Source organism: Cebus imitator, unplaced genomic scaffold (genome assembly GCF_001604975.1).
Source record: "Cebus imitator isolate Cc_AM_T3 unplaced genomic scaffold, Cebus_imitator-1.0 Scaffold26, whole genome shotgun sequence".
In the NCBI taxonomy this organism is placed as follows: Eukaryota; Metazoa; Chordata; class Mammalia; order Primates; family Cebidae; genus Cebus; species Cebus imitator.
The window spans coordinates 5,315,318-5,331,524 of NW_016107341.1; the positions used below are offsets into that span (position 1 = coordinate 5,315,318).

A 16,207-nucleotide genomic window follows, 5' to 3' on the forward strand; every position below is an offset into this window, starting at 1 on the left:
TGACAAGGATGGTCTTGATCTCTTGACCTTGTGATCCACCCGCCTCGGCCTCCCAAAGTGCTGGGATTACAGGCTTGAGCCACCGCGCCCGGCCTAGGGGCAATTTTTTTGTCTGACAATCTGCGTGCTTTTGTTTCGCTTGCTTAAATTTGCCCCACAATACCACACCCTTTTCTTACCTAACCTCTTTCTACCTGGGCTGGACTTGCGTGGGCTTTCCTCCCTGGCCCCCCTCCCTCCTCTACCAGGTCTCTAAACCCCTAGGGAAACTGTGTCAGTGTTTTGAATCCCTCGATTGCTCTAGCTGGGAAACTAAACAGATTAGGAGCTGGGGCACATTTGGTTGAACGACAGCTCTTCGCTTTCCTCTTATGCTGCTTCCCCTTCCTCTTTTTCCAAACAGATATATAAACACATGTATTTTCCTGTTTAAACTGAGCGAATTGGTCCTCTGCCTGTGCCTTGATTTAGCTTTTGGGCTCAGCCTTGCTCCTCCCTTCCTTACTCGGATAGGAGCCACTGGGATCTGGAGCTCCAGCTTCCAAATTGAAGCTGGCCTCAGGCCAGGTGACCTTTTCTTTGTAAGTTTCTTTCCTAAGCGTAGGGTTGGGGGGAGGCGGGGAAGGGGGGGGTGGGATCTGTTTGGTGGTGTTGAAGGGGGGCGAGTGAGGAAAGGAGGGGGCTGGAAGAGAGTAAAGGGCTGTTGTTAAACAGTTTCTTACCGTAAGAGGGAGTTCAGACCTAGATCTTTCCAGTTAATCACACAACAAACTTAGCTCATCGCAATAAAAAGCAGCTCAGAGCCGACTGGCTCTTTTAGGCACTGACTCCGGACAGGATTCTTTCACCCAGGCATCTCCTCCAGTGGGATCCGCCAGCCGGTCCAGCAGCACCATGTGGGTGACCAAACTCCTGCCAGCCCTGCTGCTGCAGCATGTCCTCCTGCATCTCCTCCTGCTCCCCATCGCCATCCCCTATGCAGGTTAGTTTCCTTCTTCTTCATAATTATTATTAGCATTTAACTCTCTGGCTAACCTTCCCTATTCCTTTAACACTCTCTTTTTACCCTATTCGCAGCATCCTTTCTGAACTCAGTATGTAGCATAGGTTTGTAAAAGCTCTCATTATGCCTTCTTTTGACATTCAATTTTTTTTGTTTGAATAGCATTTAAAATGATAATTAACATTCCCTCAACTGCCCTCCACCTCCAACCCAAGTCTGGTCCCATTTAGCCTAATAATTATGGATTATGGGATAGGAAGGAAGTGCTAATACTGGCTGAACTTGGCTGCTCTGGACAAGTTTAAAGCTAAAGAGAGGGTCTGGTCTGAAGACGGGAGAATGATGGTCAGTCCAGCAGGAAGTCATCTTTTTCCAGAGGACAATTTTTCATGATAATCCACTACTCCACATCACCTAGACAACATTCGGGGCCAAATTATGACTTTGTACAGGTTTTCATTTGGAGGAGGCAGAATAAACTCTGAGTATCTGCATATCATAAAAATGAAAGAGAAAGCCTCTGTTTAAGGATCCTATTCTTTCTGGGTGTGGATGCCTGCCCTTTTGAAACTGCAGTGCACGGAGACTTTGACTAAGGCTGCAGAACTGCCCCTCTCCATCTCCCTCTTTCTCCCTTGGATTTGCCGGTTGGGGAGGAGTTGCTTGAAAGTTCATATTGCCTGGAGGTTTAGAGACCTCATTTGCTGCTTTGGGAAGTTTCTCTTGTTATCAGGACAAGAGGAAACATCTGTATTTGGTTGTATTATCATTGTAGTGGCTGGGGTGCCAACGGGAGAAGGCAGTGAATATCAAGGGTGGGCACAGGGGAATAAAAGAATGCAACAAGTGTCCAGATGGAGACATGGCCTTTTTACAATATAAAAAAGAGAACTGGCAGTATCTTTTGAGATGTTACATGTGAAATTTATCAGACCTCTGATCTAGTTTCTGATAGGCTACAAGGGTTAAAAACCTCAAGAATTTGCTACACGAAATCATTCAACCCACCTGGTTTTCTTTTATTTTGTGAAGTGGCCCTTTTGGAAAATGACACTGTTTGGAAAAGGGTCACTTTGAAAGCATTTACGTAAGATTTCTGAAGCAGTGAAAAAGAAGTAAGTTCAAATCAAGCAGGTTATTATGTTTGAGGTGTGTCATGTTAAAATTACTTCACAGGGCAGGATGCGGTGGCTCACGCCTGTAGTCCCAGCACTTCGGGAGGCTGAGGTGGGCGGATCACAAGGTCAGGAGATCAAGACCATCCTGGCTAAGATGGTGAAATCCCATCTTTACTAAAAATACAAAAAATTAGCTGGCATGTTGGCACGTGTCTGTAATCCCAGCTAATCACTTGGGAGGCTGAGGCAGGAGAATCGCTTCAACCCAGTAGATGGAGGTTGCAGTGAGCCAAGATCAGACCACTGCACTCCAGCCTGAGCGACAGAGCTAGACTGTCTCAAAAAAAAAAAAAAAAAAAAAAAAAAAAAATTTGCTTCACAGAAGACTGCTGTTTTAGGGGATTTTGAGCATAAATCGAAATAATGGCTAATATCTTGAGGGCTTTCATTTTCAAAGATTAAAATGTCACTGTTCTGAAGAAGAATCTGGTTACCTGAATTCATCTGTGCTAATGCAAGGGGAACGCAGTGTGGAAAACCCAAACAGTAGATCAACCATAGCCAGTGTCTATTTGTTTTTGGCATGCATTATGAACTTTTGGCAGGAGACATACATTTGTAATTATATTTCACTTTGCCTAATGTAGAAATGACTGTGTTTCCTGAGTACAGGCAGAATGCAGCCCAAGAGTGCTGGCAGGCAAGGAGAGTCCAGTTGGGAATTACAAATATGCTGTGAATAATTCCTGAAGTGGATAATTCTAAAATTGTCATCAAAGGAGGGTCCGCCTTTGTTTAGGTGGACAGTTTTATTTTGATAGGTTTTTTTTTAATAACCTCTAAAATGAAAAACATGGTTAGCCTTTTAGAACACATAAAATTTGTTCTTTTTAAAATGTTATTTAATATTGACTATTTAGAGGTTTCTTTTGTTGTTGTTACTAGCTTTGGTTATAATTTTTTATTTATTCTATGAATTTATGTTTGTCCATATTGTAAAATAAAACATTGTTAGAAAAGAAGTATGTACTATAAAAAGCTGACAACCAGCTATGAACAGAATACCTTATGGAGATACTTTTTAAAAAATCTTCTTAAGAAATATTCAACATAATGGGCCCAAGCCGTGTTTGTAGAAGTTAGTCTACATAGAATTACCCTCCATTAACTCCCACCTACATTGGGAACAAATATCCAGTCCTCGGTGACAAACGAAGCATTAAGTGAGCACCTGATGTTCAGGAGTATGTGGGGGATATAAAGATGAACAAATGAGAAATGAACTTAAATTTGTTGAGCATGAACCAAGTAGTAAAGTACATCTTAGTTAATTCTAATAAGATTGGCACTATTGGACTCATTTTGCCTGAGGAAACTGAGGCTCAAAGACCTGTTATCTTATTTCTTTGTGAGTTAAGGGACAGAGCTGAGATTCCTACCCAAATCTATGTGAATGAACTATGTGGTGCTTTTGGTTTTTTCCTCTTTCATTTATACTGAAGTCAACAACAGTGAAATCAACTGAAACTTGTTTTTAAAAAATCATTTGGTTAAGTGATATATTTAAAAAACCCCTCTGTTAGAAATGCTTTGAACTATAGTTTGAGAGTTCATTTCTAGCAAACCAGCTTAAAGGGTAATATGGTACTAAAGTCAATATGAAAAGACGGATGTTAGAAAAGTCAGTACCTTAGCAGAGGAACGTAAGTGGCCCAAAGTACAGAGGTTCATAAATATAAGGAATGTCCCTGGAAGGTCCTGCCTCTCCTACCCCAGCAACAGAAGGCAAGCTTTTGAGGCAGAAGTACTGGGTGTGTGATGAAGAATGCTGTCTGTGAGTGGAAAAGTAAGATAAGGTAGAATGGATAGGATTCAATGTCATGCTCAACCATGAGGTCTTTCAAATGAATGTCATGGGAGCAGCTTTTTGTTGAAAAGATACTTGATTGAAGTTGTACTTCAGTGTGGTTGCTTCAGTTCCTGCGTGAAAGGAAAGTTTTAGGCAGAAACAGACAGTGAAGGTGGAGACCAGGATGAGGCTTCTAGAAGAATAAAACTTTAAACAAGAACTGGAAAGAAGGAAGAACATACCTAGGGAGGCTCCTCAAATCACATTAAACATCACTTTCCTTTGTAAATCCCCTTGGAAGAGATGCTGCTGCTGCTTCTGAAATACGAGCATTTGATTTACGTTTGACACAATCTCTTGTCTTCTTGGTGTCTTTATTAGTGATATTGTTGCCTTCTCTAAATAAGGGGAGATGATTGTCAACTTGCAAAATCCATGTCCTAGATAAGAGCAATAAAAATATAGACTTCTATTTGAAATTGTGGGCTCTGGAGAGTTTACAATCTCCAGTCCCAACCATTCCCTTCCATTATTTGTGTACTTTCATCTTAACATCTTGCCACTTCAAACTGTTAATCACTAATCATGTGGATAGGTTTCTCAGAATATGTGGAGCCAGATTCCTGCTTCTTTCCACACCCTGCAAATCCTTTCCTTGCATGATTTTCCTTTGAAGTCAATGGTTAGTCCACACAGAGAAGAAAATATATGAGGTACTGAGAGAAATGAGTGTGAGGTGCCGGGACCAGAGGGAGAAATGTGTCTTTCTTCAAGCACCTTGATACATTTGACCCTACTTTTTGTGTATAGGTTTTCACTAGGATCCTAATGACTTCAGCTCTAAAATAGGGACTTCAGGTTTTTCAGGAAATATAGCTTCCAGAATGTTTTCCCATACTGGGAGAAGAGGAAAAAGGAGTTGTAATTTAAAGCACAGGAAAGCATGACAAATTTGTAGTGATCTCTCACCCTTTGATTTCATTTCAATATTTTGTTTATAAACTTCAACTAACAGTCACGCACAAAAAAAAAATAGTAGGGAAAAATCTGATCCAAAGATATTTTTGAGTTTCTTCCCAAATTAAGCTTGGCTTTTAACTGTTTTCAGTAAAACAAGCATCAGTTGTTAATACATATGGAAGAGAATGTTGAAACTATTTTCAGCAAAGGAATTTTATTTTCAGATGCTGTTTTTGAATGACTGCTGTTTTCAATTTTTCTTTTATTGAATAAGGAATTAATTTTATAGATGTGTGGATTACATGATGTACAATTAGCTCCAACTTCATATTTTTGAGTAATTAGTTACTGGCTTAGTAGAAATGACTTAATTAAAAGGGAAAGTTTCTATGTCATGAGAACAAAATAGTGAGAAGAGAATTCTGGTGTCTGGTTCCAATTGCCCCTGATAGTTTTGTAGCCCAGACAAGCTTTTCGCTTCTATTTATTATCTAGTAAAGGGAAATAATAGATTTGGTTCGCAAAATGCTTTTTCATCTTTAGATGAACAGTAGTGATTGGAAAATTTGTCAGCAAGCAAGTGTAGACTATTTTTATGAAGTACAACAACACATTAACGCATTTCAATAGGACAACTGAGGATCTGTAGAATTAAATACAATCAGGAATTCCACAGAGACCTCTGCTCTCCAGAATTGTCTTCACAGCTTGCCTTCATTTTGCATGCCATTGAGAAAAAAACAGAACATTGACCAGAGATTTTGTTTCATTTGATGCATTAAAATACAAGACACATTTAATGTTTGTCCTAGACTTTTTGAATTTATTTTTATGCTTTTCCCTCACGCTTAGACATGTATATTACATACATTATACATCAGGCCAACTGCAATTTTATATTTTTAGTCAATAGAATTCGTTTGAGAAATATGTATATAAAATTCTTCTATTTTGGTGAACAGTTGTTTTCACGGATTTTTTTTTCATCAATAAATGTCGTTTGTTTTTAAGAAACATTCAAATGAATATAGGAGATTATATAACTATTATGCTATGAAGCAGTTCAAAGCACCTTAGAAATAGTGTAATAAGGTCAAAGGAAGGAGAAACTCTTAATAGAAAATCTTATCACCTATTAACATGGTTCTGTGACAGGAACCAAAATCTGAAATGAATTATGCCTTCTTTGCTTGGAAGAATAAAAGTTTCTTCTTCATGCCAGAGATTGAAGGATAACATTTCAAAAACAAAACTAAAACTTTGTATAACTTTAAAAAATCCAAATTGATTTTCAAATATTTACCTAATCATAATAGTTTAAAGTTAACATAGCTTTCATATTTTAGATTGAGAAATCGGGATGTTAACATTTCAGGTAATTAAGTAAAGTCATTTGGCAAGTCAATAAGATTGCCAGAATTATTATCTCTCTGCCAATGTTATACAAGGCATTTGGTCTACACTCAATAGATAACATGTTGACAGATTTTTGCTTGATTTTGTTTTCATGTTAAAATATCTTTTAAACTGTATCTGTTGTACCATAGCCATTTTATCCTATAAGGCAAAGAAAAATTAAAAATGAAAGCATCATTGCAGGAATTAATATTAGTCTTTTGGAGATTGTGCTGTGGAATTTTGGAGATTCAGAAACTTAGAGGACATCGTGTTTTCTCTAATTTATTGCGGCCTTCAATTAGGATGGACATTAATTAGTAGCATCTGGTTATCTCATAAACCAACTGGAGCCAGTGGTTGCTGACAAACAGAGTATGATGGCGTTCTCGGTACCTCACTCTGCTAGTCATATTTCCAAATTTTGTGCACCAAAATTGTTACTCTCCTTTTTTGACACATTTCAACACAGACACAGATCAGTAATGTATTTCCGTCTCTACTATTCACATTTCTTCTTTACTGCTAGCTCTAAACCAAATTTTCAGGAAAATGTTACATGCCATATTGCCACTACAATAACAATTCTTAGATACAGATGGCATGGTCAGTGGTTCAGAGTGGTGGTTTTTAAGCCAGGCTGCTAGGTTTCCAATCTGAGATTTTCTAAGTGGTCAATTAATTTTCTTCTCTCTTGGTTTCTTTGACTTAAAAATGAATGTATCCTGACTGCATTTGGTATAAGCATGTTCAAAAAGAATTGACAGGCAGAAGAGCACAAGCACATATATCCTTATTACACAATAGCTGCATTCTAGTAAAATTTTTGATCTGCATTGTGAAGATGCTGTTCACCAAAAGATTGGGGCTATTTTGGGCAAATTGAGACTATAGAGAACAAGTTTTTGATACACTCAAGTTATCCATAAGATTAAGTCTTTCAAAATGTTTTAGTCCTGTTTTTCAGTAGGAGGCTCATGCTATCTAGGCGCCTTGTATTTTCATGAAGAAAAATGATATTGCTACATTAAAGGATGAAGTTTTACATACATATGATTTACAGCATTTGGCTTGATCTCAAGACAAATAGTTCAGTGATATCAAGAAATAGTGTCCAAAAGCACAAAAAACATTTATGCACTAAATGAGGAGAGAGGGGCTAAAATATGAATAATATGAAAGACTTTAAAGGGTAGGTCAGAAGAATTTGTCCACTGTACATTTTTTACTGAGAAGTTTCTCACTTGTCTTTGTGTTGGCTTATCTAATTAATACTATAATGTACAAGAGGACCAGTTGTAGAAAGAAATGAAAAGTTTAATTATAAAGCATGACATGATATGTTTCTAGCACTGATATTTGCTTTCATGTTTGGAAAATATCATGTTATTTATTTCTTTAGTGTGAACTCTGTCCTAATTTTTAAAAGTGCCTTAATTTGAAAAAATGTAAATGAGTGACTCTACATGACAAGTTATTTGTTTTTCCTTGAGTCCCATATTCTTCTCTTTATCTTAACTATTCCCTACCTCACTCTGCTCCTCATCCCGGGAAATCTAGTATGTTGTCAGGTAAAATAATTTTCTTGTAGATGATCCCTAAGGATTTTCTAAAATATATATGAGCCTTAAAAACATTTCTCCAATGTTTACTTTTTAAAACATTTTGTATTTAATAGAGGGACATAAGAAAAGAAGAAATACAATTCATGAATTTAAAAAGTCAGCAAAGACTACCCTAATCAAAATAGACCCATCACTGAAGATAAAAACCAAAAAAGTGAATACTGCAGACGAATGTGCTAATAGATGTACTAGGAATAGAGGACTTCCATTCACTTGCAAGTAAGTTACTTCATTTTGTTCCTAGAATAATTTTCCAAATATAGCATGCACGCATTATAATCATGTGTATTTTGTGTTGTAGTCAACGTGATTTGATCATAAAATTTTAAGTTTGACTCTAGATTTAACTCAATTCAAATGAAGACTTAGCTCTCAGTTTATGGAAGCACAGCTTGAGTGAGTAAGAGTACAAAACTGCTATCTTCTACAATCCACAGTGGCTTCGGTTATGGAATTTGCTTTCTCATCTCATGAACAATTGAATTTGAGAAACTAAAATGAAATTCAATTGGCTTTGACCTCCCTAATATTTTAAAATATTCAGAGTAACCTTTTCCTTTTCCTTGCAAGAGAAATGGAGGAATTTTTAGAACAGAAATTGGGCAGCAGCCAAAACTTACTGCAACTTTATTATATCATTGCTTTAAGGGATTTAAATAAAAGGTGTTGAGAGAATTAGTTTAAAAATTAGAGATTGGTGTCAGCAGAGGCTGTTTAAAAGAAGAGGATAGCAATGATGAAGTTTCAGGTGAAAATTGATGGAGCAATTTAAAGTGGCATGAGGGGACTTAAATGGAGAGTTTCATGTCTTTTGGTGGTCCTTGTGTGACCTCATAAGGAAGAATTCCTTACTACAGGGGTCCTCTACCTCCCCACCCCCACCACTAGTCTGTAGCCTGTTAAGAACCAGACCTCACAGCAGGAGTGAGCTGCAGGCCAGTGAGCTCCACCTCCTGCTGGATCTGCGGCATTAGATTCTCACAGTTGTTGAACCCTATTGTGAACTAAGCATTTGTGGGATCTAGGTCGCGCACTCCCTATGAGAATCTAATGCCTGATGATCCAAGGTGAAACAGTTTCATCCCAAAACCATCCCCCCTCCCCTTTCCACCCCTCTCTCTCCACTCCCTTGGAAAAAGAAACCAGTCTCTGGTGCCAAAATGTTAGGGTCTAATGCCTTAATTCTTTGCCAGTGATCCCAAAGGATAAAACTTTTTGTCTTGGGCTAAGAGGATGACAATTTTATTTGAATAGTCTCCTAAACTGTCAGAAAAAGACACAATTTTTAGTTCTTCATTATCTTCCCTCACTTATTCCCCACTCTTTCATTTCCTATTTTATCTTTTTTTTAAACAGGGTCATGCATAAAATCCTGTGCATACTGAATTCTACTCAATTACATTTAGGTATTGACACATAATGTGAACACAGGGTTTGGTAATGTCATGGCAAGCAGTCCTAATTTCATCTTGCCTTTTTCAGAGAAATAAATGTTATGGGCCTAGGAGGAAAGAGCATTGTCAGAAAAGATCTTTATCAGCTTTAGGCTGAGGAAAGGCTATCTGCTTTCAATTTTTACAGTGAAACTGCCAATTTCAGGGAGATAGCTTCTGGCAAGGGGACTGGGAATGGACTGCAAGTATATTCGTATGATAATACTGTTTTATTTCCTGACTTCCCAATGAAAGCCTTAATGTTTTTAACAAGAGGCAACTACTCTCAAACAACATCTCAGCTGTGTAGATTCATGGGCATGTTCCAGCAGTTGAGGAGGATGGAGTTGTATTTTTCCCCTCTCAGAGTTGGAAGGGTGGGAAAAAGGGAAAGAGAAGACACCTCATTGCTGATTTTTAATTTTGAAAATAAACTGTCTTGGACCCACAAGTAAGGAAAGTATTGCTACTGCTCAGTTTTCACATCAGTCAACCTTATACTTAGGAAAGAAAAACTTCCCTGTTGTTTTATTTAGTAGGAACTAAAAGGATTTTCCTGCACTGGAGAAAACATTAATAAATTACTAGGTGCTCACATATTCCATATATATGAGGTTTCATACCTTCCTACCATATTTTGGTTGAGTTATATTTTATCTCCAAATTTATGGCAACCTGTGCAGAAAACCATAGGTAATATTATGTATTAGAGCCAAGATTCGTCGGCCAAGAAATGGCAAAATCCTCATTCATACACATGCGCGTGCACACACACACACACACACGTACGTATTTAACGTAAGTATTAAATATGTTAGCTATACAGAATTGAATGAACATACTATGATACTGTGAACTTAGGGTCTTAATGAATAGAAGAATCTGGTTTGTAAACTTGTTATATAAAACAGAATCATTTAAAAACCACTTCTAAAATACCAAAAAGTATGCAAAAGCATCTGTGAAGTGAATAATGAGTGTGAGGTGGAACATTCTTAAATACTGTTTTTTCTTGAGAAGATATCAACAATATTAATTTTCTAGAGGTTCGAATTTGTCTTTGCTGGGTAGGAAAGATGAACAAGAATTCCTGATTCTAAACTCTTCAGGAAATTGCTCATTCATGAATTCAACTTAAAAGAATGAGATGGGAAGCTTTCCTCTTTTAACCATGGCTAAATGGCTAAATTTCCAGGTACTGGAATTGCCTTCCTGCCATAAACAACTAGGAAATAGACAAAATAAGCTGTTGAAAAGAAGATTAAAGCTAAAACGATGTTAAGATAAAGATACGAAAAGTCAAACCTAAAAGAAGACGCAACTCATGGAATTTGATGGCTTCTGCCCACTTTATAGGGAGGTGTAAAACAATATTTAAAAACACTTTTCTTAAAGAATTTGTCATTGTATTGGAATGAGAGAAAAGAATCAATGAGATCAGCAAACTGGAAATCCTGTTACCCACTTTACAGATGGAATCACTTAAAAACAAATTTATCACTATTTTGGGTATATATCATTTTTTATATACTTTCACTGAACAACAACAAAAAACCAATATAATACTTAGCTATAGGAATAGTAGAGGTGGCATATTTTAGTAACTTTCTTTGAAATGCTATATCAAAAAGATATTCTCAAATATTACTAGTTTTTTTCAATTAAAAATCCTTATATAAGCAAACCTATTTAGGAAATATTAGCTTAGTTATCCTCAAGATTTTCATAGTTTTAATAAGCTGCAATGTTTTATAATTAACCAAAAAAGTTACATTATATGCAAAAATTTCCAAACACTTGATTTATCTAACACACCTTAGAAAATGTCATTTTAGAATATATTTTTTACAGTTACACATTTTGGAAATTACTCATGATATCTTAGATATAACTGAGATAACTTAAATATCTCAATATAATACCATTTTTATACAACTTCAGATAAAACCTTCCAACTTGCTGTGGGGTTCCAGAAAAATAAAGCCCTCAGAAATAATTTAAATACTTGTGTTACGTATTGATTTTACATGTTAAAACTGTTATTTTTCTACAAGTCTTTCAGAATAACATGAGAACATTCCAAAGAGTATTCAATCTGATATTTAAATATACTCCTACAAAACCTTAAGTTTGTTTTTTCTTGTTTGGCTATCAACATTGTAGATTCAAATTTTACTCATATTTTTATTATGTATATGTAATTATGCATTCTTTTTTATATTGTCCTCCTTAATGAACCATATGCCCATTCTTTAAATACTGTATAAGTAATAGTATTTCTTCTTTTCATTCTGATATTTTTTTTCAGGGCTTTTGTTTTTGACAAAGCAAGAAAACGATGCCTCTGGTTTCCCTTCAACAGCATGTCAAATGGAGTGAGAAAAGAATTTAGCCATGAATTTGACCTCTATGAAAACAAAGGTAACTGACTTCTCCCTAAATATTGCATAATGAAATAAGTTATAATGAAATATATGTTTGTAATTTCCTTCCAGAGTGGTCTTTCCCACTGATTTTTCTATTATATATGAGATATTTTATGTAGTGAATTCATCCATTAAGACAGTTGAAAGTAATATCTTGACTATTTTTAATATGGCACTTTAAAGAGAGCATTTTCCAAACTTTTTATAATCTAGATTCTTCTCTCCCTCTTTTTTTGTTTTTGGAGCATCTCCTAGAACTAGCATTCTCCATGTTCATTTTAGAAAGTGCTACTTTAATTCATTAGTTTATAGCACTTCATATTATAACAAATTTTGAGTTTGCTACAGTATTTTACATTTAACAATGTTGGATAACTAAATTTTAGCAATGTTCACTGATAATAACAAAATATGGAGATTCTGGAGAAATGAGTTGGGACTATGTTTCATCATATACTTGAAAAACATCTTTAAAGAAGGAACTGAGACCTTATTATTGGTTGATTACCTATTCTGGTCATCTGATGTTGTATTCACTAGGTATTTACTTTGTTCAAAAGCAGAGTAAAGTAAATAAAATAACTGAAGAATGTTAAACAACTGTGTCATATTACATTTGTATAAATAACATGGTACAATATATAGATGTTTTCAAGTTAATAGGGTAAATATTTAAAGAAAATTAAACATAAATTCATGGTAGAAATAAGATAATCTTTACATACCTCAATAATACTACAAATCTTAAACATAATTCATGATCTAGTATAAGACTATTCTTACTTCAAATTCTCTTCTAGCTTGCTAAAAACTGCATATACTATTATTTGGCAGGAATATATATAGGTTATTACAATTTGGTTGTCCTGTCACAGCAGTGGAAATGTTTGCAAAAATATGGAAAATAATAAGCAAGCTACCTCATGCATATACATATATAAACAAAACCCACACAATTTTACTAAGAATAAGTTATATTAATTATTTCAATTCAATATAGGTTTTAAAAATCACTTAATTTTTTTTTAAATATTTTCTTAAAATGTTCTATATATTTGAGCAAATCATAATTGCTTGGCCAGTTGAGTATACAGACTATGTTAAGTACGGAGACTAATCTCTAGTTATCTATGCATATATACACAAAATTAAAACTTCTCAATCATTTGTTTGTTTTGGATTATTCAGAAATGTGTTATTTTGAAAATACCAGTAGAAGCTTTAGGTAGGAAATTTCAATGTTATTTGAAATAGTTTTCAAGAGTTAATTACTTACAGGTTTCAATGGAATTTTATCTTTTCTTTGATAAATACAGCATATGTTTTGCATAGTTGCAATAATTTTATCTGCTTTCTTCAATAGACTATATTAGAAACTGCATCATTGGTAAAGGAGGCAGCTACAAGGGAACAATATCTATCACTAAAAGTGGCATCAAATGTCAGCCCTGGAGTTCCATGGTACCACACGAACACAGGTAAGAACAGTATGAAGAAAAGAGGATGGAGCCTCTGTCTTTTATATGTGTTAACAGTCTCATATTAGTCCTTCAGAATAATTCTACAATTGTAGAATAATTTAGCCAACTTTGCTGAATTGTATTACAACAAGGTTTATATGAATTCATGACTGAAATTTAGCAAATGATTGATTAATATGTTAATAAAATATGGCCAAAACAACATCTTACCTTAATGCCTCGATTTACAGGTCTCAGTATTTGTGAAATAATAATGTAAACTTCATTTAAAAAGATTCTTTCTTTGAGAAAGTACACCACTGTGCAGCTGGAGAGGTTGACTGTGAAAAATCGGAGGTAGATAAGATTCTTACCTTACGGAGGGCTGAGGGTTCTTTAACCTTGGTGGATCCCAACACTGATTGCACATTAAAATCACTTGCTGCAAGCCCTTGAGGAATCTTACTTAGAAGATGACAACACAGAATAATTAAATCAGAATCTCAGGGGAGAAAAGGTATCAGTATTTTTTAAGCTCCCCCCATGGTTCCAAAGTGCAGCCAAAAATTTGAGAACCACTGCTCAAAGCTCAGGCTTCAGATTGACTAGCTTTTCCATTTCACCTGTTGCCTAACAACCAAATAGGATAAACGTGTTCATTACAACAGATGGATACTATTTAAAGATGAGTAAATGCAAAATCCTTAGGCTCGTCAGACTGAGAGTTTCAATCATCACTAGGAAAAAGATTGATACCTAATACTGACTGGAGAATTAGTCAAGGCTTATTTCACACACAATTTTATCAGAAACCAAAGTAGTTTAAAATAGCTCTCTCCTTGGTGGTAAGGAATTGGAGGGTTTACTTTACCATGTACCGTGCTGAGCAATATACCTCATTAATCTCATTTACTCTTCATAAGAACCACACAGTGGGTAGTTTTATTAGTTCCATTTTATCTACATGGTGAAACTGAAGCATAAAAACGCTTAGTAAGTTTTCAGTGTCATGTATAGCTAAGAAGTGGCATGGCCAGAATATCAGCCCAGTCACCATCACTGTATAACCTCTGCTTTTATCAACCTTAGGGCATGAAACACCTGGCCTATCAGTATAATCCATGATGTGATTTGTTTTTGCAGTGGTGGTGATAACTGCTTTGTTGAATCCACTTTTTATTATATTCCATTTTGGGGACATAATTCTGCAAGATGATTCTACATTAGGAAACAGAAATGTGTTAACTGACCAACACAGAAAGAAAAAGAGTTTGTTGCTCCACACTGGGATTAAACCTATGATCTTTGCCTAATTAACACTAGCTAGTAAGTGTCCAAGCTGATCAGCTCTACAACATTTCAGTAACAGAAAACAACAATTTTCAGAAATTAGTTACTTGCAATTATGTAGGAATGCCTCTAAAACATAGCATTTTAGTTATATTACAAAAACAAACATTATAATTAGCTTTGTCCTCTCTTGAGAGTTTGCATGGTGGAAAAAACATTTTATTTAAGTAGGTGGTTCTAAGTTTTTCATGAACAAAGGAATAACATTTGAAATCAATCTGGCCTAGTCCAGGAGAATGCATTGGACTGACCTAGTGGAGGTCTTATTTCACCCTGAGTTCTCCATGATTGTGATTCTCTGCTGGAGGAGTAAACGTGAAATAGATCTCCCTGGGAACTGGCTTCCCAGTTCAATCAGCTATTTTACTAGTGAACACTTCCTTGTGATATAGATGTTTATGGCTGAGAGGATTGGAATATCAGCATTATGGCTTAACACTTTAAAGTTAAGTGTTGACTAAAGATTAATTGTACAAAAAATAGAAAAAGAAATATGCTTCTGTCTGGAGAAATGATTTATTGTTGACCCCTAAATTGAAATATTTTACAAGTAGCTTAATGGAAAGATGATGATAGATGATGAAATTAGTATAGAAGCTTAACTAGAAAATCAGGTGACCTGATATCTACATCTGTATCCTTCATTGGCCACCCAGCATTCATTAATTAATCAGATGATGGAATAAATCAAGTTTCCTAGGAACACAGTGAATATTAAAAGAAAACAAAGGGAGCCTAGCACCTAGAAGATCTAGTTTATATTTCAAAGTATATTTGGATGTAACCCAATTTTAAACATTTCCTCACTTATCTCTCTTAAAACCTTGCCAACAGCAAGGACAGAGAACCAAAGATAGTGTATATGTGAATAAATGCTTATTACAGAATCTGCTGACTGGCACAGGCTTTGTGTGTAATAGGTTCTCATGAACACCTGTTGAATAAACAACCATAAGTGAAAGAGTAGAGCTAGGCTTCATTTCTTGTTCAAATATGGGGTGCTAAAGAAAAGCAGGTGAAACACGTTGGGACACTCACATACACACGCGCTCGCGCATGCACACACACACACACACACACACACACACACAACCAGTTAATTTAGGTAAAAGGTAAAATACATCAAAGAATGAAGAAAAGAGATGACCCACACTGCTCTTTAACCTTCAAGTCCTAGAGAGGAATTTGATATGGATTGATTCAGAATTGTGGAAGGAAGCCCATCTTTTCTCTTCATTTTAATTTTATTAACTCCAATGAGGGAATTTTATTCATCTTTTGGCCATATATACTTTTGATTTCTGCATTATTCTCTCTTCCTTTCTACCTGTATTTTTCCTAATAAATTGTTGACTGATTAATTCACTACTTTGCAGCTTCTTTTTGGTTTTACAAATCCACTGGAAAGGTATATGTGTGTGTCACTGTGTGTATTTTGATGTGCATGTATAGAGGGGTCAAAAAAATCCTCTCTCAAACTATAAATATTGAGTATTTGTATATTGAACATTTGCTGTAACTACTAGGTTTCTTAAATAATCTTAATATATAAAATGATACAGAAAAAGGGAAATTATAGTTCACTCTA

The 16,207-nt window shown here is 35.5% G+C and overlaps 1 protein-coding gene across 4 annotated transcripts in view; it reads left to right on the forward strand.

Moving 5' to 3' along the window:
* Positions 1-423: 423 nt before the first annotated feature.
* Positions 424-16,207, forward strand: part of HGF (hepatocyte growth factor) — a 78,045-nt gene continuing 62,261 nt past the window's right edge. For 3 of the 4 annotated variants that reach the window (XM_017523113.2, XM_037736547.1, XM_017523114.2), the window contains exons 1-4: positions 663-982; positions 8,004-8,169; positions 11,692-11,804; positions 13,173-13,287. In XM_017523113.2, the coding sequence (XP_017378602.1) occupies positions 895-982; positions 8,004-8,169; positions 11,692-11,804; positions 13,173-13,287 (482 nt within the window). In that variant the 5' untranslated portion in view covers positions 663-894. Of the gene's footprint in view, positions 582-662; positions 983-8,003; positions 8,170-11,691; positions 11,805-13,172; positions 13,288-16,207 lie in introns of those variants that run through there. The other variant, XM_037736545.1, reaches the window with a different exon arrangement.